Raw genomic sequence first — 25,928 nt, forward strand, 5'->3', positions numbered from 1 at the left:
TTTTATGTGGCGGCCCAAAGTGCTGCCCGCAATCCTATAGTTACATATATAATGGTATATATATAAATTTTGCATTTATATGTAGAACGTACGACTTAAGCAAACATCTTGTCCGAATCTAACTGGTAACCGATTTAAACTTAATTTAGCATGTCGCCCAGATTGTCCTTAAGCGACTGATAGATTTGGTATTGTTGATCTGGCTTGAGGTTATAAATTTGCGTCAGCAATTTCGCAGGCGACGGAGTTCTGATGAAGCTCGAAATGTAGACGTTAACGAAAGTGGCCATTAGGAACTGGCAGTCGAAACGATCCATGATGCCACCATGACCAGGAATCATGTCGCCAAAGTCCTATAAGAGTTATCAAGTTAATTATTGATTCCAGTTTCAAAAAAGTAGAACCCACCTTGATTTTGAATGCCCTCTTGAAACCGGATGCAAAGAAACCTCCAAAGGGTCCAATAATCGAGCTGAACAAGCTCAGGGAGATTGAATGCCAGATGAATGGATAAACGTTTAAGGTCTTGCCAATGCCAAGCTGGAAACCCATTAAATTAAACCGTCAATATGGTCCACTCCCTTTCCAAAATACACACAGCGTCGACTTACCAGCTTGAGATTGTACTCCTGGGGTGTGAATAGATAGCTGGGTACGCAGGACATGGTCATGCGACCCAATTCCTCTGAATACTGGATGGGGCAAATGAAGTACTGGTAGTTGCACAGCACATACGAAAATAGAATGCCAAAGAGGACGGTGGCGAAACCGCCACCTATGAAGCCCTCCCAAGTTTTCTTCGGGCTCAGCTTGATGAGGGGTGTGCGCCCAAAGAAGAAGCCGAACACATACGCCATGACATCATTGCACACAATCATCGAGACAGGTACGATGAACCAAATGAGACCCTCGAATATATTCTGGATGATGAGGTAGCTCTGGGTGACGACAATCAGCAGCGATACGTGTGTCCAGGCGAACAAGCTAAACTGCTTGATGTAGTACTTCTTCACGAGCGAGAGTACAAACCATACAAATCCAATGATGTACAGGGCGAAGGACAAGAAACGGTGGTAGGTTACCAGGAACTTTAGGTACTCCTGCGTGGAAAATATAGGGTGAGAACAGAAGCCCCATAAAATAGGTTAATTGAACGTACCACTCGGTTGATAACTACCCCAAAGTAGTCTACTAGATTTTCTCCATAGAAGAAGTAATTAGAGGTGAGAAGAAAGTACCAAGAGAGACTCCGGAACCAGGGCAATCCGTGAATCCGATACACCTGGTAGCCAATAGAGATGATCTCCTGGAAGCATTTAACCTGCACCAACAGAGTCTGTTCGTTGGGAAGACAAAATAAGATTTTTTATATGATAGGCTAGTGTTTGAAAATTTGATGAAACTTACAGTGATCATCAAGGCCAGTGGTCCGCCGTAGATGATGAGTGCGAAACCGCAGATCATAATCCATGTGAAAATGCCGCGAATGACCCAGTTCCTCCATCTGTGGAATGCATATAAAAATATTGTTTCTGTTATTTCACACATTTGTTTATTTGGAATATTTGCTAGCCAAGTACAGCCAGCTGTGGGTGGAATATTTTTGGAGCAAATTCTCACTTGGTTAAATACAAGAGAGAATGGATTGGAAACCATTTTAGGATTGGAAACCAATTTGAATATTTTAAGGATCACCGGACTTACCGATCGGGCAAATCCTTTAGGGCTGCGTCAAGTATCTCTGGTGTCTTGTCGGTTCCCTGCGGCAGATTCTTGGCCAGCTCCTCGACAAACTTCTCCTCGGGAATCTTCTCCTCCTCGGAGTCCACCTGCAAGCAGAACGAATGCATTCATTGATACCCCCTTCATATTTATTGGCAATCGGGGTGAAGGGCTCAACCACTTTCTATTGAATGGGTGGTGTGCAAAGTCCAAGATACGTGTATCTAGTACATATGTATGTCTGTGGCTATATACCCATAATCAGTATATCAGGCGTTTATCCAAGACATATACACATGCAAAGCTAACACAAGGAGGTCGCACGGGGAGAGACAAATTGCGGGCTTTTTTGGTGGCGTGTTTTGTTTGTTGCCAAATAGCGCGATGATAAGGCATTCGGACATGCGGGGGAAGGGGGGCGCTTATCGCCCAAGAAAAACTTAGCCGGAACCTGTGCGAAAAAAATGGTATTAAGAATGGGAAGCCGAGAACGGCCAAGAGGGTGGTAATTTGGTGCTTCCGTAATTTTGCCGTCAACTTAATTGGATTTGCTCGAAATAATGGCACTATATTGCAGCACAGTGGGGGCTTTGGGGGGAGGGGGGGTGGCAGGCTTCCATGTAACATTGTTATGGTGTGTGCACCGCATTTGTTATTGGATTTTCTCCTGTTTTCTCTCTCCTGGCTCTCCTTCGCTCTCGGATTCTCTGTTTCGCCCACCTGCTTGTGCGTCAGAGAATAACAAAAACATACACACACAAAGGAACACCGTGGTGGTATACACACATTTGTTTCCTATGTTTCTTTTGCGCTCCAATGAATTATGCAAATGGATCGGTATTGGATTTGGAATTGGGAACCGGAGCAGGTCGCTCCACTTAGGAGTCATTGGCACCGGCCGTGGACACTTACATGATCCGAAGAATCGGCGGCGGAGGAGTTGCGCTTACTGGCTACTGTTGGGCCCGATGCTGATGCGGATGCCGAGATACCAGCAGATTCTTCGAGCGCCTCCTCCTCCTGCTTCCTTCGTCGCACTTCGGTCATTGTTTTGGCTTATTCTCAATTCGTCTCACTCGAGCTGTGGCAGGTTCCTAGTCCGTGTTCTGTATCTGGCTTTGTCCACAAACACTTTGTCCTAAACAAGTCCAAGTGTCTCCCGACTTTTCTCTATTTCTGATTGGAGCACTGCCAGTCGGGAGGTGGGGATGTGACCAGAGCAGTAGCGCATATAAAAACGCACTAAAAATGCGCGATGGCGCAATGCTGGATAATGAATTTAAATCTTGATATGCGATTTATAAAAACAATTTCGAATCACAAGTATTTATTTCACAAGATAAGTAAAAAACGAATGGATAGATTGAAGTTTAAATCGGTTGTTATAATAATTTTTTTGTTTTTTAAGATTTTAGTACAACAAAGGATGTTGTAATAGCAACATTAATTTTTATATTTTTTTTGACTCCGCTCTAAAAACTTCGGAATTTAAATATATATTCCGTTATTTTTCAGCTATTATTTCAAAAAAAAAAAAAACTTATATAGAACAACAATATATACAAAAGGTGCCAAAGTCGTTTTTAGCATATCACAGTTTCAGTCACAATAAAAATCACAGTGATATTAAGCTACCTTCTTTTGTCGTTGTCCAACACTTAAGCCGGCGGCGTCTTCGCAGATTTATTTGCAATTTTTGTGCCGAAAAAAAAAGAAAAAATTCCCCTCTCCTATAACAGTTTATTCGTAATAAAGATAAACTTGAACGAAAATGGCAGCCGCTATTGATGGCATTTTCCCGGCGTCCTTGCAGGAGCTGGTGAAAAAGTCAAAGGTTCTTGTCGTGGGAGCTGGTGGAATTGGCTGCGAGGTGCTCAAGAACCTTGTGCTCAGCGGCTTCACGGATATAGAAATTGTAAGTTATATCAGCCACTTGTTAATCGAATAAAACTTTAATTAAAACTTTAGATCGATCTGGACACTATTGATTTGAGCAACTTGAACCGTCAGTTCCTCTTCCATCGCGAGCACGTTGGAAAGTCAAAGGCGCGTGTGGCGCGTGAGAGTGCTTTGAGCTTCAATCCAGATGCCAAGATTACTGCATATCATGACAGCGTTACATCGTGAGTGCTAAGTTACTTTAACTTTCATAAACGATTTTAAACCATCTCCTATTTGCAGAACCGATTATGGTGTCAACTTCTTCAAGAAGTTCGATGTTGTGCTGAGTGCTTTGGACAACAGGGCCGCCAGAAATCATGTGAATCGCATGTGTTTAAATGCTGATGTGCCTTTGGTCGAAAGTGGCACTTCTGGGTATAATGGACAAGTGGAGCTCATCAAGCGGGGACTGACACAGTGCTATGAATGTATGCCTAAGGAGGCGCAGCGTAGTTTCCCGGGGTGCACAATTCGAAACACCCCTTCAGAGCCGATTCACTGCATAGTGTGGGCCAAGCATCTGTTCAAGTGAGTTTGCTTGACTTATTCTTCTCCAACCGAGTTGTTACAATACCCTTATTCATTTTCAGTCAACTCTTTGGGGAGTCGCAGGAAGATGAAGACATTTCACCCGATGCCGCCGATCCAGATGCCAAGGATGCATCAGAAAAAGATGGGGAGGCAGATGCTGAGAATAAGGAAAAGGATGAGGAAGCGGATAAAGATGAAGCGGATAAAGTTGGCGTTGCCGCCAACGGCAATATAGTGCGCATTAATACGCGACAGTGGGCCAAGGACTGCAACTACGATGCCGGAAAGCTCTTCAACAAGTTCTTTAACGAGGACATCAACTATTTGCTGTGCATGTCGAATCTTTGGAAGACGCGCAAGGCACCCGTTCCAGTTCAATGGGATACTCTTTTACCAGAAGGGGCGGCCGATGGCGAGACGGAATTCGCCAAACAGCACCACAAGGTATGGAGCGTTGAGGAGAGTGCCCACATCTTTGCCAATGCTTTGAAGGAGCTGAGGGCCTCTTTGCTAAAGCTAGAGGGTGATGATACTTTAGTGTGGGACAAGGACGATCGCCCCGCCATGGACTTTGTGGCTGCCTGCGCCAACGTTCGATCTCACATCTTCAATATAGAGCAAAAATCTCGATTCGAAATCAAGTCAATGGCGGGCAACATAATACCCGCTATTGCCACAACTAATGCCATTACGGCGGGAATTTCCGTGATGCGGGCATTCAATGTCTTGGAATCCAAGTGGGAACAGTGCAAGGCAGTCTATACCCGATTGCGGTTGAACGCACGTAACCAGATCCTTGTACCGGAACTATTTTTCCCCAAGCCCAACCCCAACTGTTATGTGTGCTCCAGTGATCCAGCTATAGGGCTTAAAATTGACACCAAGAAAGTAAACATCAAGCAGCTGCGCGACGATGTGCTTATCAAGACACTCAACATGCTCAATCCTGATGTTACGGTGGAGAGCACCGGCTCGATCCTTATATCCTCAGAGGAGGGCGAGACCGAGAGCAACGAGGGAAAGCTACTGAGCGAAATGAACATCGTGGATGGTGTGATTCTCAAGTGTGACGACTTTTTCCAAAACTATGAGCTGAGCATTATAATTTCTCATTTCGATTCCGAGAGGGATGAGGCTCTGTTTGAAGTTATTGCCGATCCCAACCAACTGAAACCGAAAGAGCAGGATAAGGAGGAAACCGTGGTAGAATCAGAAGAAAAAGTGGCCAAAAAGCGATCTGCTAATGGAAATGAAGTTGCCGCCGACGATGGTCCATCGACTTCAAAGAAGAGTCGACCTACGATAGTGGAGGACGACGACGACGATGATTGTCTGTTGATTGAGGAAGATGAGACTGCTGCAGAAGAAGCTGCCGTCGTCAGTGATAAGCAGAGTTCACCGAAAACAGCTACGAAGCGCAAACCCAGCACTGAAGTAATCGATGATGACGAGGACATCACAGAGATTCTGGACTCCTCCGACGAAGAGGCTGCTGGGCCCACCCAGTGCAAACGCTCCCGGCTGGATGAACATCCGACTCCCGTTGAAATCATCAATATTGATTAAGAAAACATTCGAATAAGTCATCAGCCACATTCTACGATGTTCTAGTTTTTTACAGAAATGCATTTTTTTTATTTTGAAGACCATTTTTGATTTGAAGCTGTTAAAAAAAAAACCTGTATTTCCTTCTTAAAGATACATACGTACATAATCTACAAAAAATGAAAAACCATTAAACATCAAACAATTTTGTTTAAATTTTGATTCCGATTGACTTTGGTGACCAGTGTTGGGTAACACTAGGGGACATTTGTGTTATCGTTTATTTGGATCGCCGCACAATGTAAGTTCTTTGAAAGAATTTTGTGTAAATTCTAACTGAAAATTGCTTTTGCAGATGTCTTTGGTCAGCAGAATTCTGCAGCAAGGCTCCTCCGTATGGAATAGCCTTAGTGCCGCTCGGGGCTTCCACATGCTTGTGCGCCCGACTGCCATTCCAATGGTGACCTCCCAAAACACACAACTTATGACCGGCTCGAATGTTGTAGCACAGCGACCGGGACTTCTGACTCCTTGTCTTACCCTACTGCAGCAGGTGGCTGGATTCAAGGTCAAGGGGCGTCTGAAGCGACGATGCAAGGATTGCTACATTGTTGTTCGTCAGGAACGGGGTTATGTCATCTGTCCCACGCACCCGCGCCACAAGCAAATGTCGATGAAGAAACGCGACTACAAGTCCTGGATCCTGACCCATGCTACTCAGTCCAAGGAACGGGGCTATTAGCTTAACTAGTTAAAAGCATTTTCAATTAAATAAATTTGTTTTAAAATATATATAACATTACGAATCGAAGCAGTCATAACAGACTTTTCAACACTGTCCCGTGCAGCTGTTGTTTTGTTTATCTTGATTTGTGAAGTCGGAGATTTTAGTCACTCTTGCCGTAACCGTGGACTGCTTTTTTTCACCCGGAGTCTTGACCGCCTGACGTCAGCGCTGTGTTACGGCTGCAGAGCAGTCACGATAGCCTGAAAATCATATCAAAATGACGACGCACTTCATCAATGTGCTGCGGCAGGCCTTTAAAACATTCGACCGGGCGAACCATGCCAATTTCCAAGCTAATCTTCAACATCTACGACAGCTAACAGATGAACTGACACACCGGGACCTCCACCTACGTGAGGACCTATTCCGGAGCCTGGCCGCTAACCGTGCACCCTGCAGCTACATGCACATTTTCGAGGACGAGCGCTTCTCCATGAGTTTGTTTATAGTCAGAGGATCGAGTAACATCCCTCTCCACGACCATCCCATGATGTTTGGACTGCTCCGTTGCATTTGGGGCCAACTGGTGGTACAGAGCTATTCCCAACAACTCGGATCGGATGATCCTCTAGCCTATGATCCCCATCCCACAATGGTTAAGGTAAATGCTGAGGAGCCATGCCTGGTTACACCTGATACTCCGTGCGCCACGTTGACCCCAAGGAAGAGGAACTTCCACCAGGTTGCCCAGACGGGAAACGGAGGTGTGGCCGCCTTTTTTGATATTCTAAGTCCACCGTACGATGCGGATATGCCCATATATGGCCCTCGCCAGTGCCGCTTTTATCGACCCAAAACAGATGGTGGGCAGCTGCAGCTCCATCGCATACCCTCCCCTGTCACCTACTACTGCGATGTGGTTGATACCCCGGAGACTGTTCTGCGAGCTGCGTTTCAAGTTGCCGATGAATGCTATGCGGCTAGTGCCGTCGTGCCAAGGAATCAGTGATTCGTCGCTTTTCCGGTATCTTACCCTCCTATTTATTCGCCCAGCTGTGTTATTTAAATAAAATTGCCTCTTTTTTTTAATTTGTTCCGCTATCACGGAATTTGTTGTTCGTTAATCTTCTTCAGCGTTATATATGTTCTGGTTGCGTCGTTTAAGTTTCTTTACATTGGGACTAGGGACCTTCTCTTCTGTCTTGAGGGGCTCTTCTGTCTTGGGGGCATCTTCTGGCTCTTTTGTCTCTTCCTCCATTTCCTCTGGTATGTCCACTTCCTCTGACACCTGGACAGGTGCTGGCAAGGCCAAGTTGAGTTTTCTTTTCGTTGGAGTTACCAAAAGTTCACTGGTTTTCTCCGTCTCAGCCTCTTCGTCTTCACCACTCTCCGACGCTGTTTCCGAGGCCTTTGGTTCTTCCAAAGACCTCGCCACTGGTAAGTCCTTTCCATTGGCCAACAAAGCCAAGCAGAGTGGATCATCTATCCCGAGAGCAGCACAAAATGAATTGCTCTGGGGATTAAGTTGCGGCTGAGGTTGGCCCAATGTCATGTGCTTATAGTTGGACTGACTTTCGGGATCATAAGCTGGCACTGTGCATTCAAAATTTTCTGGAACCTTGAGAGTCTGAAACTTTGCAGTCACTGCTTCCAATTCGTCCTCTGTGGGTGTGAAATTATAGCGCTCTGTGACTTCACCTGCCTTTTTTCCGGGCAAATAGTAATAGTTTTCTTTGACAGAAATCAAGTGGTTAGTGCTGTGCAAGATGGCCAACCACTCGGCGTCGTATTCCAGGTGAGGCTTCCCCTCTATCGGATCACTAGGAATGTCTACTATTTGGAGGAATCCTCTTCTAGGGAGGCATTTGTCCAGAGCCAGAAACTTAGTGACAGAAACAGGAGGAGTTGATGTGGGAGGAGGTTTACTTTTAACTTCATTCTCGTCGTCTTCATCCTCGCTACTACTGCTACTCGATTGGTTGTCATCGACTGGTCGCTTTTGGCTTGAATTGTGCGGAACCAAAGCAGCGAACTTACAGTGAAGGTGGGCAGCGAACCAATATGCTGGCTGCAACGCCTTCAGAAGTTCCTCCAGGGGCCGACTACCCAGCTTTCCGCTTTCCATATCGTCAGCAAAGAAAGGTTTCCTCCGTAGTAACTCAGCTTTGTTTCCATATTCGTAGATTCCCGTCGGCCAATCATGGGACATAATGATGTCTATTTTTCCCGATAGCTGTTTGAGTCGGAATACCTCCAGCTGGCGCACATGGTAGACACTTCTACATGTTGCTTCTGTATAAGGGGGATATTCATGATGTCCTCTGAGAAAGTCATGACCCTTATAGATGCCGCTGACACCTGCAATGCGAACGCCATTGACATTGACTACCCCGGCATAACCGAGGTAGTAAATATTGGGTGCAACCCATCCTCCATACGGAAGTTCTTGTAAATAGTTAGAAGCCTCGTGGTTGCCGCCAATAAAAATTGTGAGAACTGGCGCTACTCGTTCACCGCTGTAGTATCTAATTGGGCAAGTAATCAGTTTATTATTTATTCAGCAGAACAATTATCCTCCTTACTTGTAAAAAGTGCAAATATCTAAGTACTTCTTGGGCACCGCCATCGTCTGCAAGTCCTCGATATTCCGGGTGGATTGGAAATCGCCGCAGCATAGCAGCAGATCTATTTTGGTGCCGCTCTCCTTTTCAATCACCTCAATGGTGTCGTAGATCCGCTCCAGTTCGCCGTGGGCACATCCTTCCACAGCTATTTTCATGGTTTCACAACTTTATTTACTTTTTTCAATTGTCAACAAAAATCAAAGCGGCATGGAGCAGTGCGGGAAAGGAACAATAGGTTTCCCATTTTGCAACACTATTTATCGATCTGCATTTATCGAAGGCGCGAAAAGTTTATAAATTTACGAAATTCAAATGGTACAAAAAGATAATAGATATTATATATCTTTGAAAATAATCACTCGATTCATAACCGCAACAAACAAACCGTATAAAAGAGATGGTTTTTCTCCAGTTCAAACGTTAAAAATGTTTTTTTTGTTTATTTTTCAAAAATATCGCTCCATTTAGTAAAATATATACGTTTATGTGTGTATAAAGAAAATGTATGTGAAATGCTCTTCGTTGAATTCTCATCTTCTGACCGAATTGCCGTGTTTTTTTTTGGAGTTCTGGGGGGCGTGCGGGTGGGCACAATCTCATTACATGAGACCTTTTTCGTCCTCGACGTGTTTGTTTTCGTTTCGTTTCGATTTGTTTACATACAAAGATTTACAATAGACTTTTGACTTAAGTTATCATAATTTAGTTGGCAGCCGAGTGCCAAGAAGTAGGAAATAAAGTATAAATCTACAATAAATATAGGTGCGGTCTCACCGCTGCTTGAATCGACCGCTTTTGGTCGAAGAATGCAGCATTTGGTACACGGAGTGTACGAAAACCAGGAGAATGCCTTAAAGCCATTAGCAGCACGCCACATGTGTTTGTTTGACGTTGTTAGTGTTTTTTTGTTGTTGTTTTAGTTTTTTTTGTTTTTTTTTTTTTGGAAAGAATAAGAGAAACATTCAAGTCAGAAATTGAACCAAGTCTCTGGTGATCTGGTCATTTCAATTCAGTTGATTCATTTAGGAGCCGAATTTGAAGGACGTGGGCACGGCTGTCTGAGGAAAGGCGAAGCCACCCTGCTTTTCAATCAGCTTTGACTCCTTGGCGGCCTTGCGTTGATCGGCGGTAACCACCACTTCCTGCAGCGCCTTGGCCTGATCGGCGGTCAGGTTCGATGTCAACAAGTTGTACCAGACTTGGTCCTGAGCAGAAAGTGCTATAATTAAAGAAAGAACCATAGTTAGAGGTTACTGATTAGAGTGCGAATAGTAAAAGTCTACCTGTAATAACTTCCTTAAACGTCCAGTATTCATCAATGGCGCTCTCGTTCTCCTCATCGTCAATTGGCGTGGTGAACGACTCAAGTCCCGTCTCGTTCAGATCTTCAATCGACTCTTCGGCCTCAGCGTCAGAGTCCGCATCTTCGTCCTTAATTTCAGTCGTAACTTCGAAGCCAGCTTCACCTGCCTTGGACTTGGTGAACTCGGCCAGTTTGTCTAGATAATTGGGAGCCATATCGTCCATATCGTCTTCGTCGCTGGACAGAGCCTCCTCGCAGTCATCACCGTCCTCCTCTTCTTCCTCCTCCTCCTCCTGAGCACGCGACTCGTAGGCACGCTTCAGTCCATCAAAGAGCAGGATTAGAGCTGGCACGATCTTGCCAGCTACCTCACTCAAAACTTGTGGCTTGGCTTCGCCCAGTGAGATGAGTGTGCACAGGCCCAGGACGCAAAGTTTGCGATCATGAATTCTAGATGATAATTTTATAAAAATTAATTTTTTTCAATTCAAAATGAATTTGGAATATTTACCCCAAGAAGCAGTCGGTGTCGTGAAGCCACTGCTTGATGAAATGCGCGCTAATCGACTCGTTATTCTGCTGCGACATCTTGTCCAGAATAGAGAGCAGCAGTTGAGGATTGTAGTAGAGTGCTGCGATTACCACCTGCAAGCACATGGTTCGCAGCTCCGAAGACTGCACTTCACGCGTCAAGCGCGAAAGAGCCAGCTCCACGAACATGTGTATCACTGAGTCGATCTGGCCCTTGCATTGAAGGATGATAACCTCCATCAGTTTGGCGGCATGACACTCTGGATCCTCGCCAGGGCTGCTAGTTAACATCTAAAATAGCAAAGATTTGGAAATGAAAACCTCAATATTAGTTCCAGTTGAGTCTTCTTACCGTTTTGCACATGTCGAGAATAGCCAGCAGCCTGTTGGGATTGGAGAGGAATGCGGGCGTGTCGACAGTCACATAGTTATGCAGAGCCGGCATAATGTCAATGAAGTAGTCAATGCCATCCTTCTTGAACACTTGGTAAATCAGTTCCAGCATCTGCCACATCTCGGGAGAGATGGACTTGGCCGTCAAATCGTAGACAAGAGAGAAGGTCTCCTCATAGAAGTCTGAAAGGACATTCAAGTTCAAAATCAAGGACTTCAGTTATGGTATCTCAACTGAACCCACCAGTAATGTTGTGCTGGAAAATGTGTCCCACCACATTGATAACGATCGGATGGAGATTGAGCAGGACATCGGGATGCTCTTCCATCACACTGAGCAGTGTCTCGATAGTGTTCAGCAGGCTCATGGCGGTGATGGCCTTCTCGTCGGATCCCTCCTCGGACTCCAAAACCTGGCTAAAGGTGGTTGCCAAGTGCTGGCAAATCTCGGTCGCCACCGGCAGCAGCTGCTCGGTGAAGGTGCAGACAATCTTTTGCATTACGTTGGTCAGATCCTCATTCTCAGTTTCACGAATGATGGTGAGCAACTCCTTGGTGATCTCCTTGATCTGACCTTCAACATATTGAGGTGCGTCGTCTTGGGATGACAGGAACATTTGCAGGCCAATGGCCGCCTCCACTTTAACTGGAAGTTCCTTGTCCGTCAGCAGGGCATTCGTAGTCAGCCGCATGATCTCGGCCAGGACCTGGGGATTTTTAATCTGCACTTCGCAGAAGTAGTGCAGAACCCAACAGGCACGCGCCCGCATGTGGCCAGCGGGATTCTGGAACTCTGGAAATACATAGGTAGTAAGCATAGACTCCACTTGGTCCCGATATTGAGCCTTCTTCAGCAGAACATCCGCCAGTGTTCCAATCATGTGCAAGGCACCATCCTTTTGCTTGTTGTCCGCATTCGGGGACGTGATGATTTGCATAATTGTGCCCATGGCCTTGGGTAGGATGCCCTTGCGTTTCTTGCACATGGAATGCAGCATAGATTGCGCAGCCGGAACCGGCGTGGCGTAGTCCTCAAATATATCTGAGAATAAATGTGGATAGTTTATAATTATATGTTTATAATTTAGTTTCAAAGGTTTCGTTGTATTTACCGAACTTCAGACGGATATATTCGTAGGGATCGTTCTCCCACAGGTCCTGATCGGAGTCGGTGAACGACATAATGGGGAATATCACATCCTGGATAACTGCCACCATGTGCGGCTTGATTAGCTTCCAGGTATAGGCGTGGCTTACACTACAAATTTTAATTAAAAATAATATTGTGGGATTTCCATAAAAATGATATATACTGACGCATTCTTCAGATAGTTGAGCACATTCGTGAGAACACGCGGCGAAACGTAGATGCGATTGCGGTACTGGTCGAGGATTTTGAGAAGCACCTCCAGTACACCTTGGCTGAACGTTGGCAGATACCATTCGGCGAATTTTTGGTACTTTTCACTAACCACGTTGCTGGGACTGCCATACCTGAAAAAAAACAAAGCTTTAATATTTCGTTAAGAAATTTTCATTTTTCTCAAGCTTACCTCTCGAACATGCGGACCATGATGTGGAGAGCCCACTTCTTGGTCTTCCAGTAGGGGAATTCGGTGCGTTCATCATCGTCCAAATGAGAGCTATCGGGTACATCCCGATCAGCGATTTGGCGACAAATTTCCATCCACTGCGAGAAGATCTCCTTGGTGATAAGGTCCAGCGGCAGACTGTACTGCGTAAGAGCGAAGTAGATCTTAAGGATCTGTTTCTGAAGCAGCACCGACTGCTCAGACTGCTCGGTCAGGAGGCGAACCATCAGCTGGTAGATCATGGGCAGCAACAGGTTCATGGCCTCGTTGAGGGGCGTTCGCTCCTCGCTGCGCTTGTACTCGTAGGTCTTCACCAGCTGATACATGGTCAGCAAGGCGCCATTCCAACCGTTGACATCCTGATTTTGCAGATAGATGCTGATGTTGTCTACCACTTGGGGCCATCGGCCGGGGAAGTCACTCTTAATGATGTGATTCACGCAGACGGAGAGTTGAACTCTAAAAATGAAGTCACGTTAGATTGGCAAGGAGTGGAATCTCATTAGTTTACCTGATGAGCTCAGGGGCATGTACAATGGCGTCTACAATGGAACCACGGATCATGGCACGGTCCTGTTCATGAATGGAGAACGGAATCGGCTCGCCCGGCTTGGCCTCGTGGTCTGACCAGCTGCTGTTTATCAAATTCTTGAGGTATACAGCACCTGCCTGGCGCACCGGCTGCTCCACCGTCGTCTGCATTACGATCTGCAGTATGGTGGGCACGAATCCGATGATTTTGTGTATCTGCGGGCGAGAAAACAATGTATGGATTTGTTTACACAGCTGTCGGATGCGAAATACGAAATATTTGGTTGGTTGGGTTCGATTGGCTCGAAGAATCGATGGTAGCACATGGTTGTGGCACTTAAAATTCTGCTCACAGCCCTCGACTAATATGGAGGAGCCAAGAGCCACTGGCTATAAATGCTGATAAAGTTAATTAACCCAAGGGGCGGCGGGTGGAAATGAGAGACGGCGGTGGGAGGGGCATGCAAATCGTTAGATGCTGACTCAGTCGTAATGAGCATGCCTGGACAGTGGTGCCGAAGCAATTGGTTAATTGCGGCCGGGCTCTAATTAAGCAAAATGTTCTGATTGGATGGGCAGTATGCCTAATCCCAGTAGGATTGCATAAGTCCAATTAGACAGGAATTTTCGAGTATTTGTAGTACCTCTTAGCGACAGCTCGATTATTTGTTAACAATTTATTTCTCAAGAATTCAATTAAAACCACAGTGCTGACAAGCACATGGGCATCGGAGCATATATAGTATATACATGTACGACATACACATATGTCGCCACATAAATACTTGTTGCCGGAATGAAAACCGTAAAGGGCAAAGAATAATGGCAGGAATATAAAGGTCAACACAGGACCACCGATATCGGCTTACACTGCCATTACCCTGCCGCACAAATACAAACATCGAAAACAAAGCTAGGGAGAGGGAGGTTAAAAGCGAACAATTAAAAAAGCACATGGTTTCGGACGATGGCGCCACCCCGAAGATCTTTCGAATTTCCTCGGGTGTGTGGCCGGAGACTCACCTGGGCCAGTTGCTCCTCGGCGGCCTTTCGCTGCTCCGGATTCGGCTCGATAGTTGCGCGCAACAGTTCCGTGAGTTTTTGTGCCTCCATTTTTGCGATTCGTTTTCCTAATCCCTATCAAAACCGAATGCACTCTGTGCCGGTCGATGCTGCTGTTACTGCTGTCCTTAGCGGCGACACCCGCAGATCCTTTGTTTTCCTGCTTGAGAAAAAGGAATCCTTGATCCTTTTCCTTTTTCCACTGGCAAAAATCTCTGCACCCTGCACCCAGAGGTAAAAAACGTGGAAAAGGCTCACAGTGTGACCATTGGCTGAAACGATGAAAACCCGTACTTTGCGGCTTTCCGCCAACTTTGAAGGGAGAGAGCAAAAATTTGCAAGAGAGCGATTGGCAAAAAGCCGTGTTGCAAAACTTATATCTGGTTCGAATTATTTTGAAATTTTTTAAGCTGCAGTCAAATTTTGAACTGAAATGTTTTTTATTCAGGAAATATTGATTCATAGTTCTATGACTGTTAAAAGTTCCTAAGCCTACCTCTTTTTTTATATGAATATAATTTCATAACGCAGTATATTTTATATTAACGCAGCCTTATTTATCTTTTTGATTTCCTGTATCACTTTTACTTTTTTTTAAAGAATTTTTTAGAAAGTTTAAATTGTATATTTAGAAAATAATAAAAAATATTCGTTTATCAGAATTTTTAATAATCGCCATTCAGTTGCAGGCCCATCAATGGCACTGTTGCAACTCTGGCGGCTGCAAGTACGTGAGCTGTGCATGTGTGAGTGACAAAGAGCAAAGTGACACATCGTTTGGCGGAGGCGTGGTTGAAAATATATAGATTTTGGTGTTTATCGGCTCAGAAACGGTCCCAAATTAGTGGCAACCGAGAGCTCAGACAGGAATTCATTTGTTTTGAATAGCAGCAAGGCGAAAAACAGATCAGCGAGATGACAGGCAGGCTACCGGCGTGCGTAATCGACGTTGGAACCGGGTATGTTGGATTTTACAATTGGATGCCTGAGGGGGTCTCTCCGTCGCTTCCAATTGGGGAAAAGAGGTCGTGTGACTCAACGGATCTATTGTTTATGTGTTTTCTTCAGATACTCCAAGCTGGGCTTCGCCGGTAACAAGGAGCCTCAGTTCATCATCCCATCGGCCATTGCCATTAAGGAGTCCGCGCGAGTGGGCGACACCAACACAAGGCGCATCACAAAGGGCATCGAGGATCTGGACTTCTTTATCGGCGACGAGGCCTTCGATGCCACCGGATACTCCATAAAGGTATTGTGCAGCCACTTCAGCTTTCCCACCCAGTTCTGACGTTTATCTTTCTCATTTTCGTAGTACCCGGTGCGTCATGGCCTGGTCGAAGATTGGGATCTGATGGAACGCTTCTTGGAGCAATGCGTTTTCAAGTATCTGCGCGCTGAGCCTGAGGACCACCACTTCCTGCTGACCGAGCCGCCGCTAAATACCCCCGAAAACCGCGAGTACACGGCCGAGATCATGTTCGAGACGTTCAACGTTCCGGGATTGTACATCGCCGTGCAAGCCGTCCTTGCCCTGGCTGCCAGTTGGGCCTCCCGGTCGGCCGAGGAGCGTACCCTTACAGGCATAGTGGTGGACAGCGGTGATGGAGTGACGCATGTTATACCCGTGGTAAGTAGCACGCTCTTATCTTATCAGTTGTGTTGGGTTCGCCCATGGCTATAGTAGATACCAGCTAAAAGAAAATCAATTCAGATCAATAATGTTGACTAAAATAACAAAAAGTCATTGGCTTGAATGCCTTTAAGAAAAAACATGGATTGCTCATGAATTGCTTTCACTTTTTATCATCTTCTACAATGAGTCATACTTTATTTTATCTTGAAATTCGTATTCCAGGCCGAGGGCTACGTTATTGGCTCCTGCATCAAGCACATCCCGATTGCCGGTCGCAATATCACCTCCTTTATCCAAAGCCTGCTGCGGGAACGTGAGGTCGGCATTCCACCGGAACAGAGCCTCGAGACTGCCAAAGCGATCAAGGAGAAGCACTGCTACATATGCCCAGACATCGCCAAAGAGTTTGCCAAGTACGACACGGAGCCCGGCAAGTGGATACGAAACTATACGGGCGTCAACACTGTGACCAAGCAGCCGTTCAACGTTGATGTCGGCTATGAGCGCTTCCTGGGACCCGAGATCTTCTTCCATCCCGAGTTCTCCAACCCCGACTTTACCATCCCGCTGTCTGAGATTGTGGATAACGTCATCCAGAACTGTCCCATCGATGTGCGGCGTCCGCTTTACAATAACATTGTTCTTAGCGGAGGATCTACCATGTTCAAGGACTTTGGAAGGAGATTGCAGCGGGACATTAAGCGTTCGGTAGACACGCGTCTCCGGATTAGCGAGAATCTATCTGAGGGACGCATTAAGGTGAGTAACCAGCTCTTGAGATTAATGAAGTCATGGTATAACTATCGGTTTCTGTTCCAGCCAAAACCCATTGATGTTCAGGTGATTACGCATCACATGCAGCGGTATGCTGTTTGGTTTGGCGGTAGTATGTTGGCTTCAACGGTAAGTCCTAATATCTGGGAGTTCTTGGAAGGTAATACTAACTCATTTACATTTTTAGCCGGAGTTTTATCAGGTGTGTCACACAAAGGCCGCTTATGAGGAGTATGGCCCAAGCATTTGCCGTCACAATCCGGTTTTCGGCACCATGACATAATTGATCCGATCCAATCGGCCTACAGCAATTACTATTGATTTATTTTTCCAATTTTAAATATGATTTGTTTCCCGAACTATCTATATATATATATATTGCGATTATGTATTCCACACTAAAGTATTAGTAATGTTTCTTCCCATGTATGTGTTTAGCTCTAAACTCTGTGTGAATCGTTTTAATTTCGTGTGATTCTGTTAGGATAACAAAAACCATTCTGATGTCTGCCAGTTACACTCTACTAAGGTGCATTATTTCTAGAAGACGACTTTAAAGCCAAAATCGATCATGATCCACATACACCACCAGTCTGCACACCAAACAAAGCTCTTGAAAAAAATCCCCGTTCTCTACACAATTATATACGAGAAAGCTGTACTTGTCATAGTAATATTTATAATTGAAAAAAAAAGAAACTAAAAGTCGGTTAATACACAACAAGAAGGAAAAACCATGAAACTGATTGAACAAAAAATGAAAACGATAATATTGATGAGAAATCTGTTTGTTATATTGATAAGCATAATTGAAAAGGCATTAATTAAATCAATAAAACATTCTTTAAGCTCAACACGCTCGTCGTCTCTTTTGATCTAAAGCTTGTACTGGAAAATTTTATTCAATGCATAAGTTCATAAGTTCTGTAAGTGTTCAAATTTCTCTAGTATATATATAAATATTTCATATATATCAATTTTTGTGACGGTGTCGCTTAGCTAAGGGAATAGCAAAAAGGTGGTGGCTTCGAAAGGTTCCAATCGTAACATCGCCTAGCATGCGTAGGTTCCAAATAATTGACAACAGACTAGTCCACATAGTCGCTGGAGCCCTCCTCTTCGTCGGTGCTGCTTGTGGACTGTGCCGCAGCCGTTTCCGGCGAGCGCAGATGCTCCGCAATCCTAAAGTTCTGCAGAAAGTCTCGCATGGCGTCCATCATAAGGGTCAGCGACTGCTGTATGCCTAGTTTCGTTTAAATATAATAATTTTATGAAAGCTTTAATCCTTAAAAGGTATGCAAACCTTCCCCATCACCGTTAGCCGCTCTGAGCTCCTCAATTGCTGCTGCTGGTACGGCGGCGCCTGCGCCGGCTTCAGGTAGTGCTGCAGCTCCAGCTCCGGCAGCCTGGGGCTGCTGGGCAGCCGCCAAGTTGTTGATGTTAAACGAGGGCAAGAGCGACTGGAAAAACATGGATACGGAATTGTTCGTGTTCGTTGTTGGGCTGCTACTCGATGATTTTCTAAAAATAATTAAGGAAAATTATCAAATACGCTGTCCCTAAATTTCATATTTATCCCACCGATCATAGCTGTTGATGCTGTTCAGAGGCGGCAGTGGGTCGTAAGTCATGATGGCTTGTTTTTCCTTGGCCACAAAGACGGCCAAGGGCACCTTTTCCTTGTAGTCAGATAATATCACATGACGTAGGATTGGCCTGGGAGGTGTTCCTCCATAACGCAGCGATCGCTTCTCCTTATACTCGTTGACCAGGGGATCTTTCTTCTCAATCCTATCCAGCACTATGTTCACATTGGACTCCAACCAGGGAAGAACTTCATTCTGGCGCCAAACAACACGGGCGCGGCACACATACAGGCACACCAGTTGGTGCAAAGCTGGCGATTGACTGGAGAATGAGATAAGATATAGATAGAATCTACTAATCATCGAATGACATAAGCTTATACTCACTTGCCAGAGACATCCGGGAAGAAGTAGGTAGAAGCTAGCACCCGCTTGTCCGTCTGCACGGACATTTCGTCAAGGAGAGGACGCAGTACACCAGGGAACATCAACAAAGCGTATTGCAAGGCCTCATTGGAACGATCGCAAGCTCCGTGCAACGTGTGCAATGCCAAGGCATACGAGTAGGCCATGTTGGGCAGCTGATTGAGGTTTCTGGCGGCGTTGTACTCCTCATAGAACTCCACAAACCATCCAAACTGCTTGCTGCGCAACGCGTAGTAGTCAATTACCAGAATCATAGCTAATGGATCTGTGTCTGGTTGCAAGCTCAGGATCAATTTGGAGATCTCGAAGGCGGTGCGACTGCAGGCGCGCTCTTCCAGGTACTGGGCATGTTTAAAAAGTACAACAAAGAAAGATCGGTTCTCCTGGCGGCGGTAGTCCAGCCGGCAGTTGCCCGATGTCAGGCTAAAATTGATATGCAGCGAGGACTCCAAGAGCAGTAGGGCTCTCTCTAGGAGCTCCGAGGCTAAAGCAAAGTCTTCGGTCATCTTGCACACTTCGCTCAGTTGAATTAACGAGTCCACGTGATAGGGACAGCGTTTTATCAAGGTGATCAAGAACTCTGAATCCATACGCTCCAGGGCAGCTAAAAACATGTTTTGAACTCCTTGGTAATATTGGCTATGTTCGAATCTGAACCACTCAACATCACCGCTGCTTTCGGTGGCCGTTTTGGATGAATCTGGTGGGGCTTCGAGGGACGGGATCCATACCATGGTTATGGTATTTTTGGTCAACGGCGGCCAGGATTCCTTGGCTGTCACCATATGAGTTGACTTGAATGTGGGCTTTTGCCGGCCGCGTTTGGTTCTGGAACAAAATATTATTTGAATAAAATTCTTGGAATCTATGTCTATTACTATCGCTTCTTGGGACGTCACTTACTCTACTTTAACCACTTTTTTTCCAAAGGTACGACGCATTTCGTTCTGGGGGTTTAGGTGTCGCACCTCCACGGCCAGCAACTTTTTGGTAGCCGAAGTGCCTGCGGTGACCACCTGTTTCACCGACTGCTTGGGTACAGCATCATACACCTTGCCCAGCAGTGGATCCACTTTCTCGAAGTACTTGTCCTGGCGTTTGTTGTCCTCGCTGCTGATGTTATTTCCACTAGACCGAACCTTCTTCTTGCGCTTCTTCTTCTTCTTCTTGGCCGCAGCACTTGCATTCGCAAGGGCCGCCGAAGGAGGCTCCGTTTCATTGTCGTCCTCCTTGAACTCACTTTCCGATAGACTTAGTCCCGGCTGATTGAGCTGTGGATAAGGTATAAAATTAAGTTGAGTTGGCAATAGGAGGCCTCATGCTACCCACCAAATCGAATGGATTAAGGTGCGTTTTACGATCACGTTGGACTTCGTCGTCCTCCAACTCGTCATTGTCCGACAGCTCCTCGTTGTCCTCGTCTTCTGGAGGGGGCGCCAGCTTGTCGGCCTCCCTTTGGAGCTTCTTTAGCATTCGCGCGGACATATTGTGGTCCGGTGGTCGGCTGGATACCCTATGCTCTGTTCCTATATATTTTCGTCGCGGAAATACGTATGTATTTGATGTTCTACGCTGTATTTGTATTGTTCTGCGCTGGATTTCCCATTCGGAGCGGCAGTGTTGGGTAGCGTCAACGTTGACAATTAGCCTAGTGCTGCAAAGTCTGGAAAGAATTTGCCACCTGCCTGACAGTTGGTGGCGCCAAAAGTTTTTATTTTAAATTTATTCCTGTTATCGCACAGCGATTTATATTTTATTTTGTAGTTTTTTTGATTATGATTAAATCATTTTCCTCTTCCTTACAGTCCCCAAAACTCAATAAGTATATCTCCCACCAGAAATAACTCAAAAATTGTTTTTCTTTTCAGATTTTTAAATATGCATGCACATATATTTAAATAACACATTATGAATAAAATGAAAATAAAACATGAAGAAAGCCTGATTACATTTTTTTTCAATTGTCTAAAATTTGTTGTACAATTTTGGGCCGAAACACAGGCTTCTTAATTTCCAAAGGCTATTTTGTGAATGATTCACAAATAATGTTTTCCATAAAATGCGCCAACAATGGCAGCCAGCACGGTGAAAACGAAGGCGACGAAGGTGTAGACGCCTCGACGCCCCCAATGGCTCTGGCGCACCATCTGCTGGTCTGGATCTCCTCCTATGGAACCCTCACGCATGACTTTGATCTCTGCCTCGAGGGTCATACGCTCGTCCTCCAACGCGTTGACCTGCTTCAATAGCTTTGCAACAGGCTCACTGACCTCGAGAGCGTCGTACTCCGCCTCCACATCGCTGCGCGGAGAGGCGGACATGCCACCGCCGGCCTGGCGGTACTGATCGTCATTCTTCCCTGGTACTAGCTCGCACTTGATCTTCGTGTCCCAGATGTTTTCTGGCTTCTGATTCTTCCAGAACTCTGTCACATCGACCACATCCGATGTCGCAGTGGCCGCCAGGATCATGAACTTGTGCGGCTTCAGTCCCGGTTCCACCATGGTTGGCTGCATGAAGATGTCCACAGAGACCGATCCGTTGGGCCCCAGCAATCCGATATTGGGACGCACGAAGAACTGCCTCGGCGAGGTAGTCTTCATCTTGAACACTACCATAGCCGTCTTGCTGGGATTAGTGATGACCAGCTTCTCGCACACTGAACGGTTGAAAGGACCGTGGAAAGTCAGCGCGTCCTTGGGCTCCAGGGTCAGCAATTCTGGGCCCATGCCCAAGTTGTTTTTGATTTCTTGTTTGAAATTCATCACAACCAAATTCAGGATTTTCTTCTTTTTTTTTTTTGTTGAGACTCCAAAACGATGCGAATGGGTGGGGATCCGAACGAGAAATGATTTGGATTGAAAGAATAAATCTAGAACCTCTGACTCGACTGCGAAAGGTGACAGTGACTCCAGACTCATGGCTTACTTCTAACCTCCACCATTTTTTGAGTTGGCGGGGCAAACTAAGATCTGAGTAAAATATTTTTTTTTCCAATAATTGTAAATTTTTATATTTGGAACTGCGAATGAAAATTCCCAAATTTTAATAATTTAGAGCCCCCGATATTTCGATGAATTTCATCGATATGCGAAACCGTCCAAGTCGAAAATTTTCGATGGAACATAGCGTGCTTTTTTTCTCCATTTTGTAAGTGACAGTCACATTTTGATTCATTTCAACGGAAGTTATTGAGGTGGATACATCTCGTTTTTTTTCTGTTGCATTTTTTTTTGTTTTTAAGTTTTTTTTTCAATAATGTCTAAGAAGTTAACTGTGGCCGATAAAAGACAGGACAAATGCATTGCTTGTCCGTACGATCCTCTTCATCGTTTGATGCCGGAACGGTTTGCCTTGCATTTGATACGCTGCGCCAAAAATCATCCGGGTTCGAAAATGGTGCGTTGCCCCTTCAACAATACCCATTTGTTCAGCAGCGACACACTGCAGGTAAGAGTTCGTATATACATATGTACACAGTACATTAACATTAAAAGTCCTTTTAGCACCACGTGGAGAGTTGTCCGGATCGTGCATACTTCGTGCGATATACGACTCCCGATAAGCTCCCTCTACCTGGGCCATCAACTGGAAAGTTTTTCGTTGAGTCGGCGGAGGATTGGGACGCAGAACCACCGGCTCCTACCTACAATCCTGAAGATCACTGTCGAGAGTCGTTCGTAATAAGGAACCCGCAGGGTGCTTCACCGTCCGCCCGTCGTCAATTTCGGGAGCAGGAACGCCGCCGTTTCATCGAGAATAACAAGTTTTAGACGATATGGAAGTATTACTCGATTACTATAATCCAGCAAATTGCACAACATTTGCAGAAACCCATTGCCGCTTATCCACGAACTTGTCATACCTCACTTGACAATACCATTAACAAATAATAAACATATTGGTACATTAACCATAATTAATCAACCAAAGTACTTGATTTTTCAATTCGTTCGTTTTTATTCGGTCGTTTTTTTTATATTTACACAAATTCGATAGGTTGATTGGATTGAGGATGAGGATTTGGCGTTCCATTACCAAAATATCATGCGGCCTGCATTGGGAGAAGTGGCTTTGGCTAGGATTATTCCCGACAATTCATCGTCCTCCAGTTCGTTGCTGTTTAAGGTTTAAGGGGGAAGGATTTAATTTAATACATTTTTAACAGCACATATTAGGTTTTATGAAATTATATACACGTTTATTGGTATTCGCATTGCTGATACTTTTTGTGAATTTCTGTTTTCTTCTATTTCGCAAATAAATTAGAATGAATGTTGGTTGGGTTGTCGAGACAGCGGATGCTGGATCACCTCTGGTGAGTTGGCGGGTGCGATGATGGGTGTTCAAGGTCGATTCGATCGACTTTGAGGGTGGTGGTCGAGTGGTTGGTTTGTGGGCGGGGTGTAGTACAACAGGCACAACGATAACAACAGTTATAACGGATTGCGTTAGCCAATATCGCTTTTATGGTCTACAAATAGAGTCCGGCCAGACAGAGAGAAAGATATAGAGAGGGAAGAAAAGAAATTGATCAAAAAAAATATACAAATTGAATTCCATTAGCGGCACAAACATAAGTTCAGTTATGGAACAAGGTAACAATCATAACACATAACAAAACAATAAGGTATGCAATAAGGACATGCAGATGATGGAATTGATGGGCTGATAAAGCAGGGCAAAGGACCAAAGGGACAATAATACACATTTCTATTTAATTTTTTCGATTTAATATTTTATTTGTTGTTCCTTTGTTTTTGTTTTTTTGCGATTTTCGTTTTTTTTTTTCAAACTTTAGGCACTATTTAAATATTAAATATTAAATATATTGCAAAAATCAATAAAAAATATGCCTTAAAAACTCCTGCGCTAAAAATTAGGTTTTGTACAGCATTTTGTAGTTGTAAAAACTTTGAATTAAATAAATTTCGATTATAATTTAAATATCACTTAAATATTTTCGTTTCAAGCCACACAGATTAATTTCAAATTTTGAAATTTCAAATTTACGCTTTCGGACGGTAACACGAACGATAAGAAATTTACAAAATTTTAAGTATATATTATTTATAAATAGCATATTAAATATAGAGTGTATTTTTTTGTTTTCGTTTTTCAATGTAATTTTGTTTCTTGTGTGGGGTGGTTTTTTTTTCTTTTTTAAATTAGTCGGTTTTTTGTTTTGTTTTCTATAAATTAGGTTTCGTAGTTATGCAGTCGTTAATTGTTTTTTTTTTTTTTGTTTTTGTATAAATTAGTTTATCAATTGCGGTGTAAATTCGCTTACTCATTTACGTAAAAAATTAATAATCAAAGTCAACAACTAATCACAAGGCAAATAGACTGTCTAGAGAAAGTAAAAAGGAGGTAGGGCGTTCTTATTTTGCTTTCGAGCAACGCAGGCGATTTAGTGGATGCGTAGCGTAACGAGTTGAGTCAACGAGTGGCGAGAGATAAATAGCAGGGGAAGTACCATCACCAGAGAAACAGAGAAGTAGAGCTTTTGAGTTTGAAGGACAAAAACAGATAGAGAGAGAGGCACAAATGGAGTAAAGGGAATGCGATGGGGGCCCAAGGTCTGGGGATTGGATGATTGGATGATCAGGTGAGATTCTTTTTAGATGGCACAAATGCAGCGAGTAACGGGTTAGCAGGCACTTAGTGAGCGAGTAACGAGAAGTACATTTTCAAGATCTGATTTCTTAAAGTTAGCATGGAGTAGCATAGCATACTTGTAAGTTGCTAAAACCTAGAAACCAGATCTTAAAAGTGTGTTTTATTTCTAGATGGAATACTCTGCGAGACGAGACAGCGAGTTCTTGTCCAGCTCGCTCCTCCGCACGTTTCGACTTTTTCGTCGATTTGGCTTACTTTTTCATCAGCGAACGGACCTTCTTCATCGTACGATTAAAGATGGTCTTATTGTTGCCGCCGGCACTGTTGGTCGAGCCCAGCGATGAGTTGGAGGTCTTGTTGCTGGTCAGGCTGGCGCCTCGGTGAACTGAAGCGGAAGCCCTCTGCTGGTTCCCGTGCCTGAGGCACCCATCCGTCTGGTCCTCCCGCTCACTCTCCGTCGCACTCACGCCCTCGGGGCTCTGGCGCTCCCGCGGCACCCTCTCCCTCGCCGGTGGCGGTGGTCTGTCCGGAGAGGGTGACTTCGAGGAGGAACTAGTATCCCTTCGCTGCGGCTGCGGGGTGATTGGAATGGCCAGGTTCTGCATACTTTGTGTCTCGTCCACTGGCTCGCTCCCGGGCGACAGTAGCTCCGCCAGCGTTTGCTTGCTGAGGATGTGGTCCAGGCTGCGGGATTTCCTGTGCTGCTGGACATTAGATGGCGGAGACAGAGTGTGCTTGTCGCGACGCGTCACGGGATCAGGGTGGGCTTCCGCTTCCTCCTCCTCGGGTTGCAGGGTGCGCGTCGAACTGGCATTCGTCAGAGCTGTGCTTCCCGCTGCTACCATCGCAGCCGCTGCTGCTATCCTTTGGTCCGGCGTTGTTGAGCTGGAGCCTGCCTGGTCGAGCAACCCGTCCACACTGTGCGATCGATAGCCACTGCCCATGCCCGAACTGGCTCCCAATCCTGCCGCCGAGCTCCTTCTGGGCGGTAGATACGCCAGCGGTGTCATGTTCTGCATGGAGGCGGATCCTGCTCCCGACTTGTGGAGCATGGCCGCCTGCTGTGTGCGATAGGGGGGCAGGATTTGGGAGCGCTTCGCCGGGGCCCGGGAATAGCCGCTCAGCTGCGAGGTGCTGCCTCGTTGTCGCGCCGGCGAGGGGGACTGGCGGTACCTATTTGCCTGGTGATTAGCTGCGCGTGAGTCGGCGTTTTGAAGCGATTTTGAGTGTGTGGCAATCAGAATTAAATCATAATTAATATTAGGTAAGAGTAAAGGAGTAATGGGTAGTGGGTGGGTGATGTGTTTGGGTGGGTGTTTCGGTTTGGTTTGGTGTTGAGTGAATGGGGGTGGAGTATATGGACTTAAGAGAGCGAGGGGGTGGATAAA

General features: G+C 45.3%; 11 protein-coding genes across 19 annotated transcripts in view; 5 read left to right on the plus strand and 6 right to left on the minus strand.

Annotated features, from left to right (window-relative positions):
- Window positions 1–49: 49 nt before the first annotated feature.
- On the minus strand, window positions 50–3,091 carry Cds (CDP-diacylglycerol synthase). Its single transcript, XM_017244880.3, has 7 exons — window positions 2,635–3,091; window positions 1,705–1,829; window positions 1,408–1,504; window positions 1,160–1,336; window positions 612–1,100; window positions 409–540; window positions 50–353 (listed from the first exon to the last, which is right to left on the minus strand). The coding sequence occupies exons 1-7, from the start codon at window positions 2,767–2,769 to the stop codon at window positions 141–143; spliced, it is 1,368 nt and encodes a 455-aa protein (XP_017100369.1). The 5' UTR covers window positions 2,770–3,091; the 3' UTR covers window positions 50–140.
- A 166-nt stretch (window positions 3,092–3,257) lies between these two features.
- Window positions 3,258–5,768, plus strand: Uba2 (Ubiquitin-like activating enzyme 2). Its single transcript, XM_017244878.3, has 4 exons — window positions 3,258–3,637; window positions 3,691–3,845; window positions 3,904–4,191; window positions 4,254–5,768. Exons 1-4 carry the CDS (start codon window positions 3,494–3,496, stop codon window positions 5,758–5,760), a joined length of 2,094 nt encoding a protein of 697 aa, XP_017100367.2. The 5' UTR covers window positions 3,258–3,493; the 3' UTR covers window positions 5,761–5,768.
- A 123-nt stretch (window positions 5,769–5,891) lies between these two features.
- On the plus strand, window positions 5,892–6,550 carry mRpL36 (mitochondrial ribosomal protein L36). Its single transcript, XM_017244882.3, has 2 exons — window positions 5,892–6,040; window positions 6,095–6,550. The coding sequence occupies exon 2, from the start codon at window positions 6,095–6,097 to the stop codon at window positions 6,479–6,481; it is 387 nt and encodes a 128-aa protein (XP_017100371.2). The 5' UTR covers window positions 5,892–6,040; the 3' UTR covers window positions 6,482–6,550.
- Window positions 6,551–6,672: 122 nt separating this feature from the next.
- Window positions 6,673–9,325, minus strand: ldbr (lariat debranching enzyme). Its single transcript, XM_017244879.3, has 2 exons — window positions 9,049–9,325; window positions 6,673–8,991 (listed from the first exon to the last, which is right to left on the minus strand). Exons 1-2 carry the CDS (start codon window positions 9,243–9,245, stop codon window positions 7,587–7,589), a joined length of 1,602 nt encoding a protein of 533 aa, XP_017100368.2. The 5' UTR covers window positions 9,246–9,325; the 3' UTR covers window positions 6,673–7,586.
- Window positions 6,744–7,475, plus strand: LOC108127682 (2-aminoethanethiol dioxygenase). The gene has a single exon (XM_017244881.3). The coding sequence runs from the start codon at window positions 6,744–6,746 to the stop codon at window positions 7,473–7,475; it is 732 nt and encodes a 243-aa protein (XP_017100370.1).
- Window positions 9,326–9,491: 166 nt separating the features above from the next.
- On the minus strand, window positions 9,492–14,952 carry msk (importin-7 msk). Its single transcript, XM_017244741.3, has 10 exons — window positions 14,464–14,952; window positions 13,421–13,656; window positions 12,871–13,368; window positions 12,635–12,811; window positions 12,430–12,575; window positions 11,562–12,359; window positions 11,277–11,500; window positions 10,905–11,215; window positions 10,374–10,843; window positions 9,492–10,309 (listed from the first exon to the last, which is right to left on the minus strand). The coding sequence occupies exons 1-10, from the start codon at window positions 14,551–14,553 to the stop codon at window positions 10,113–10,115; spliced, it is 3,147 nt and encodes a 1,048-aa protein (XP_017100230.1). The 5' UTR covers window positions 14,554–14,952; the 3' UTR covers window positions 9,492–10,112.
- A 268-nt stretch (window positions 14,953–15,220) lies between these two features.
- Window positions 15,221–17,763, plus strand: Arp3 (Actin-related protein 3). The gene is made up of 6 exons (XM_017244743.3): window positions 15,221–15,461; window positions 15,571–15,751; window positions 15,815–16,129; window positions 16,358–16,894; window positions 16,955–17,038; window positions 17,097–17,763. Exons 1-6 carry the CDS (start codon window positions 15,418–15,420, stop codon window positions 17,190–17,192), a joined length of 1,257 nt encoding a protein of 418 aa, XP_017100232.1. The 5' UTR covers window positions 15,221–15,417; the 3' UTR covers window positions 17,193–17,763.
- A 15-nt stretch (window positions 17,764–17,778) lies between these two features.
- Window positions 17,779–20,634, minus strand: Nulp1 (Nuclear localized protein 1). The gene is made up of 6 exons (XM_017244742.3): window positions 20,251–20,634; window positions 19,825–20,192; window positions 18,883–19,749; window positions 18,491–18,817; window positions 18,213–18,430; window positions 17,779–18,152 (listed from the first exon to the last, which is right to left on the minus strand). Exons 1-6 carry the CDS (start codon window positions 20,404–20,406, stop codon window positions 17,998–18,000), a joined length of 2,091 nt encoding a protein of 696 aa, XP_017100231.2. The 5' UTR covers window positions 20,407–20,634; the 3' UTR covers window positions 17,779–17,997.
- Window positions 20,635–20,773: 139 nt separating this feature from the next.
- On the minus strand, window positions 20,774–21,774 carry fan (farinelli). Its single transcript, XM_017244744.3, has one exon. It carries the CDS (start codon window positions 21,684–21,686, stop codon window positions 20,958–20,960), a length of 729 nt encoding a protein of 242 aa, XP_017100233.1. The 5' UTR covers window positions 21,687–21,774; the 3' UTR covers window positions 20,774–20,957.
- A 351-nt stretch (window positions 21,775–22,125) lies between these two features.
- LOC108127598 (gametocyte-specific factor 1 homolog) lies at window positions 22,126–22,853 on the plus strand. Its single transcript, XM_017244745.3, has 2 exons — window positions 22,126–22,371; window positions 22,428–22,853. The coding sequence occupies exons 1-2, from the start codon at window positions 22,180–22,182 to the stop codon at window positions 22,692–22,694; spliced, it is 459 nt and encodes a 152-aa protein (XP_017100234.2). The 5' UTR covers window positions 22,126–22,179; the 3' UTR covers window positions 22,695–22,853.
- A 4-nt stretch (window positions 22,854–22,857) lies between these two features.
- Window positions 22,858–25,928, minus strand: part of Sarm (sterile alpha and armadillo motif) — a 39,294-nt gene continuing 36,223 nt past the window's right edge. For 8 of the 9 annotated variants that reach the window (XM_017244728.3, XM_017244731.2, XM_017244733.3 and 5 more), the window contains 2 exons: window positions 24,796–25,732; window positions 22,858–23,040 (listed from right to left, as the gene is read on the minus strand). In XM_017244728.3, coding sequence (XP_017100217.2) covers window positions 22,956–23,040; window positions 24,796–25,732 — 1,022 coding nt within the window. In that variant the 3' untranslated portion in view covers window positions 22,858–22,955. Of the gene's footprint in view, window positions 23,041–23,097; window positions 23,396–24,795; window positions 25,733–25,928 lie in introns of those variants that run through there. The other variant, XM_017244730.3, reaches the window with a different exon arrangement.

Source organism: Drosophila bipectinata, chromosome 3L (assembly GCF_030179905.1).
Source record: "Drosophila bipectinata strain 14024-0381.07 chromosome 3L, DbipHiC1v2, whole genome shotgun sequence".
Lineage (NCBI taxonomy): Eukaryota > Metazoa > Arthropoda > Insecta > Diptera > Drosophilidae > Drosophila > Drosophila bipectinata.

Bases quoted from the DNA above. Each gene is read 5' to 3' on its own strand.
- mRpL36 (XM_017244882.3), top strand. From the start codon at position 6,095: ATGTCTTTGGTCAGCAGAATTCTGCAGCAAGGCTCCTCCGTATGGAAT.
- ldbr (XM_017244879.3), bottom strand. From the start codon at position 9,245: ATGAAAATAGCTGTGGAAGGATGTGCCCACGGCGAACTGGAGCGGATC. The intron at 8,992-9,048 runs GTAAGGAGGATA...TTGCCCAATTAG, and splicing joins GATATTTGCACTTTTTACAA to ATACTACAGCGGTGAACGAG.
- Arp3 (XM_017244743.3), top strand. From the start codon at position 15,418: ATGACAGGCAGGCTACCGGCGTGCGTAATCGACGTTGGAACCGG. The intron at 16,895-16,954 runs GTGAGTAACCAG...TTTCTGTTCCAG, and splicing joins TATCTGAGGGACGCATTAAG to CCAAAACCCATTGATGTTCA. The intron at 17,039-17,096 runs GTAAGTCCTAAT...TTACATTTTTAG, and splicing joins GTAGTATGTTGGCTTCAACG to CCGGAGTTTTATCAGGTGTG.
- fan (XM_017244744.3), bottom strand. From the start codon at position 21,686: ATGAATTTCAAACAAGAAATCAAAAACAACTTGGGCATGGGCCCAGAA.
- LOC108127598 (XM_017244745.3), top strand. From the start codon at position 22,180: ATGTCTAAGAAGTTAACTGTGGCCGATAAAAGACAGGACAAATGCATT. The intron at 22,372-22,427 runs GTAAGAGTTCGT...AAGTCCTTTTAG, and splicing joins TCAGCAGCGACACACTGCAG to CACCACGTGGAGAGTTGTCC.
- Nulp1 (XM_017244742.3), bottom strand. From the start codon at position 20,406: ATGTCCGCGCGAATGCTAAAGAAGCTCCAAAGGGAGGCCGACAAGCTG. The intron at 18,818-18,882 runs GTGAGTATAAGC...CTCATTCTCCAG, and splicing joins TTCCCGGATGTCTCTGGCAA to TCAATCGCCAGCTTTGCACC. The intron at 18,431-18,490 runs GTGGGATAAATA...AATTATTTTTAG, and splicing joins AGCATCAACAGCTATGATCG to AAAATCATCGAGTAGCAGCC.
- Uba2 (XM_017244878.3), top strand. From the start codon at position 3,494: ATGGCAGCCGCTATTGATGGCATTTTCCCGGCGTCCTTGCAGGAGCTG. The intron at 3,846-3,903 runs GTGAGTGCTAAG...TCCTATTTGCAG, and splicing joins TATCATGACAGCGTTACATC to AACCGATTATGGTGTCAACT. The intron at 4,192-4,253 runs GTGAGTTTGCTT...ATTCATTTTCAG, and splicing joins TGGGCCAAGCATCTGTTCAA to TCAACTCTTTGGGGAGTCGC.
- Cds (XM_017244880.3), bottom strand. From the start codon at position 2,769: ATGACCGAAGTGCGACGAAGGAAGCAGGAGGAGGAGGCGCTCGAAGAA. The intron at 1,101-1,159 runs GTACGTTCAATT...TTTTCCACGCAG, and splicing joins GGGTAGTTATCAACCGAGTG to GAGTACCTAAAGTTCCTGGT. The intron at 541-611 runs GTAAGTCGACGC...ATGGGTTTCCAG, and splicing joins AGGAGTACAATCTCAAGCTG to CTTGGCATTGGCAAGACCTT.
- msk (XM_017244741.3), bottom strand. From the start codon at position 14,553: ATGGAGGCACAAAAACTCACGGAACTGTTGCGCGCAACTATCGAGCCG. The intron at 13,369-13,420 runs GTAAACTAATGA...CTTCATTTTTAG, and splicing joins CATGCCCCTGAGCTCATCAG to AGTTCAACTCTCCGTCTGCG. The intron at 11,216-11,276 runs GTAAGAAGACTC...TTGCTATTTTAG, and splicing joins TTCTCGACATGTGCAAAACG to ATGTTAACTAGCAGCCCTGG.
- LOC108127682 (XM_017244881.3), top strand. From the start codon at position 6,744: ATGACGACGCACTTCATCAATGTGCTGCGGCAGGCCTTTAAAACATTC.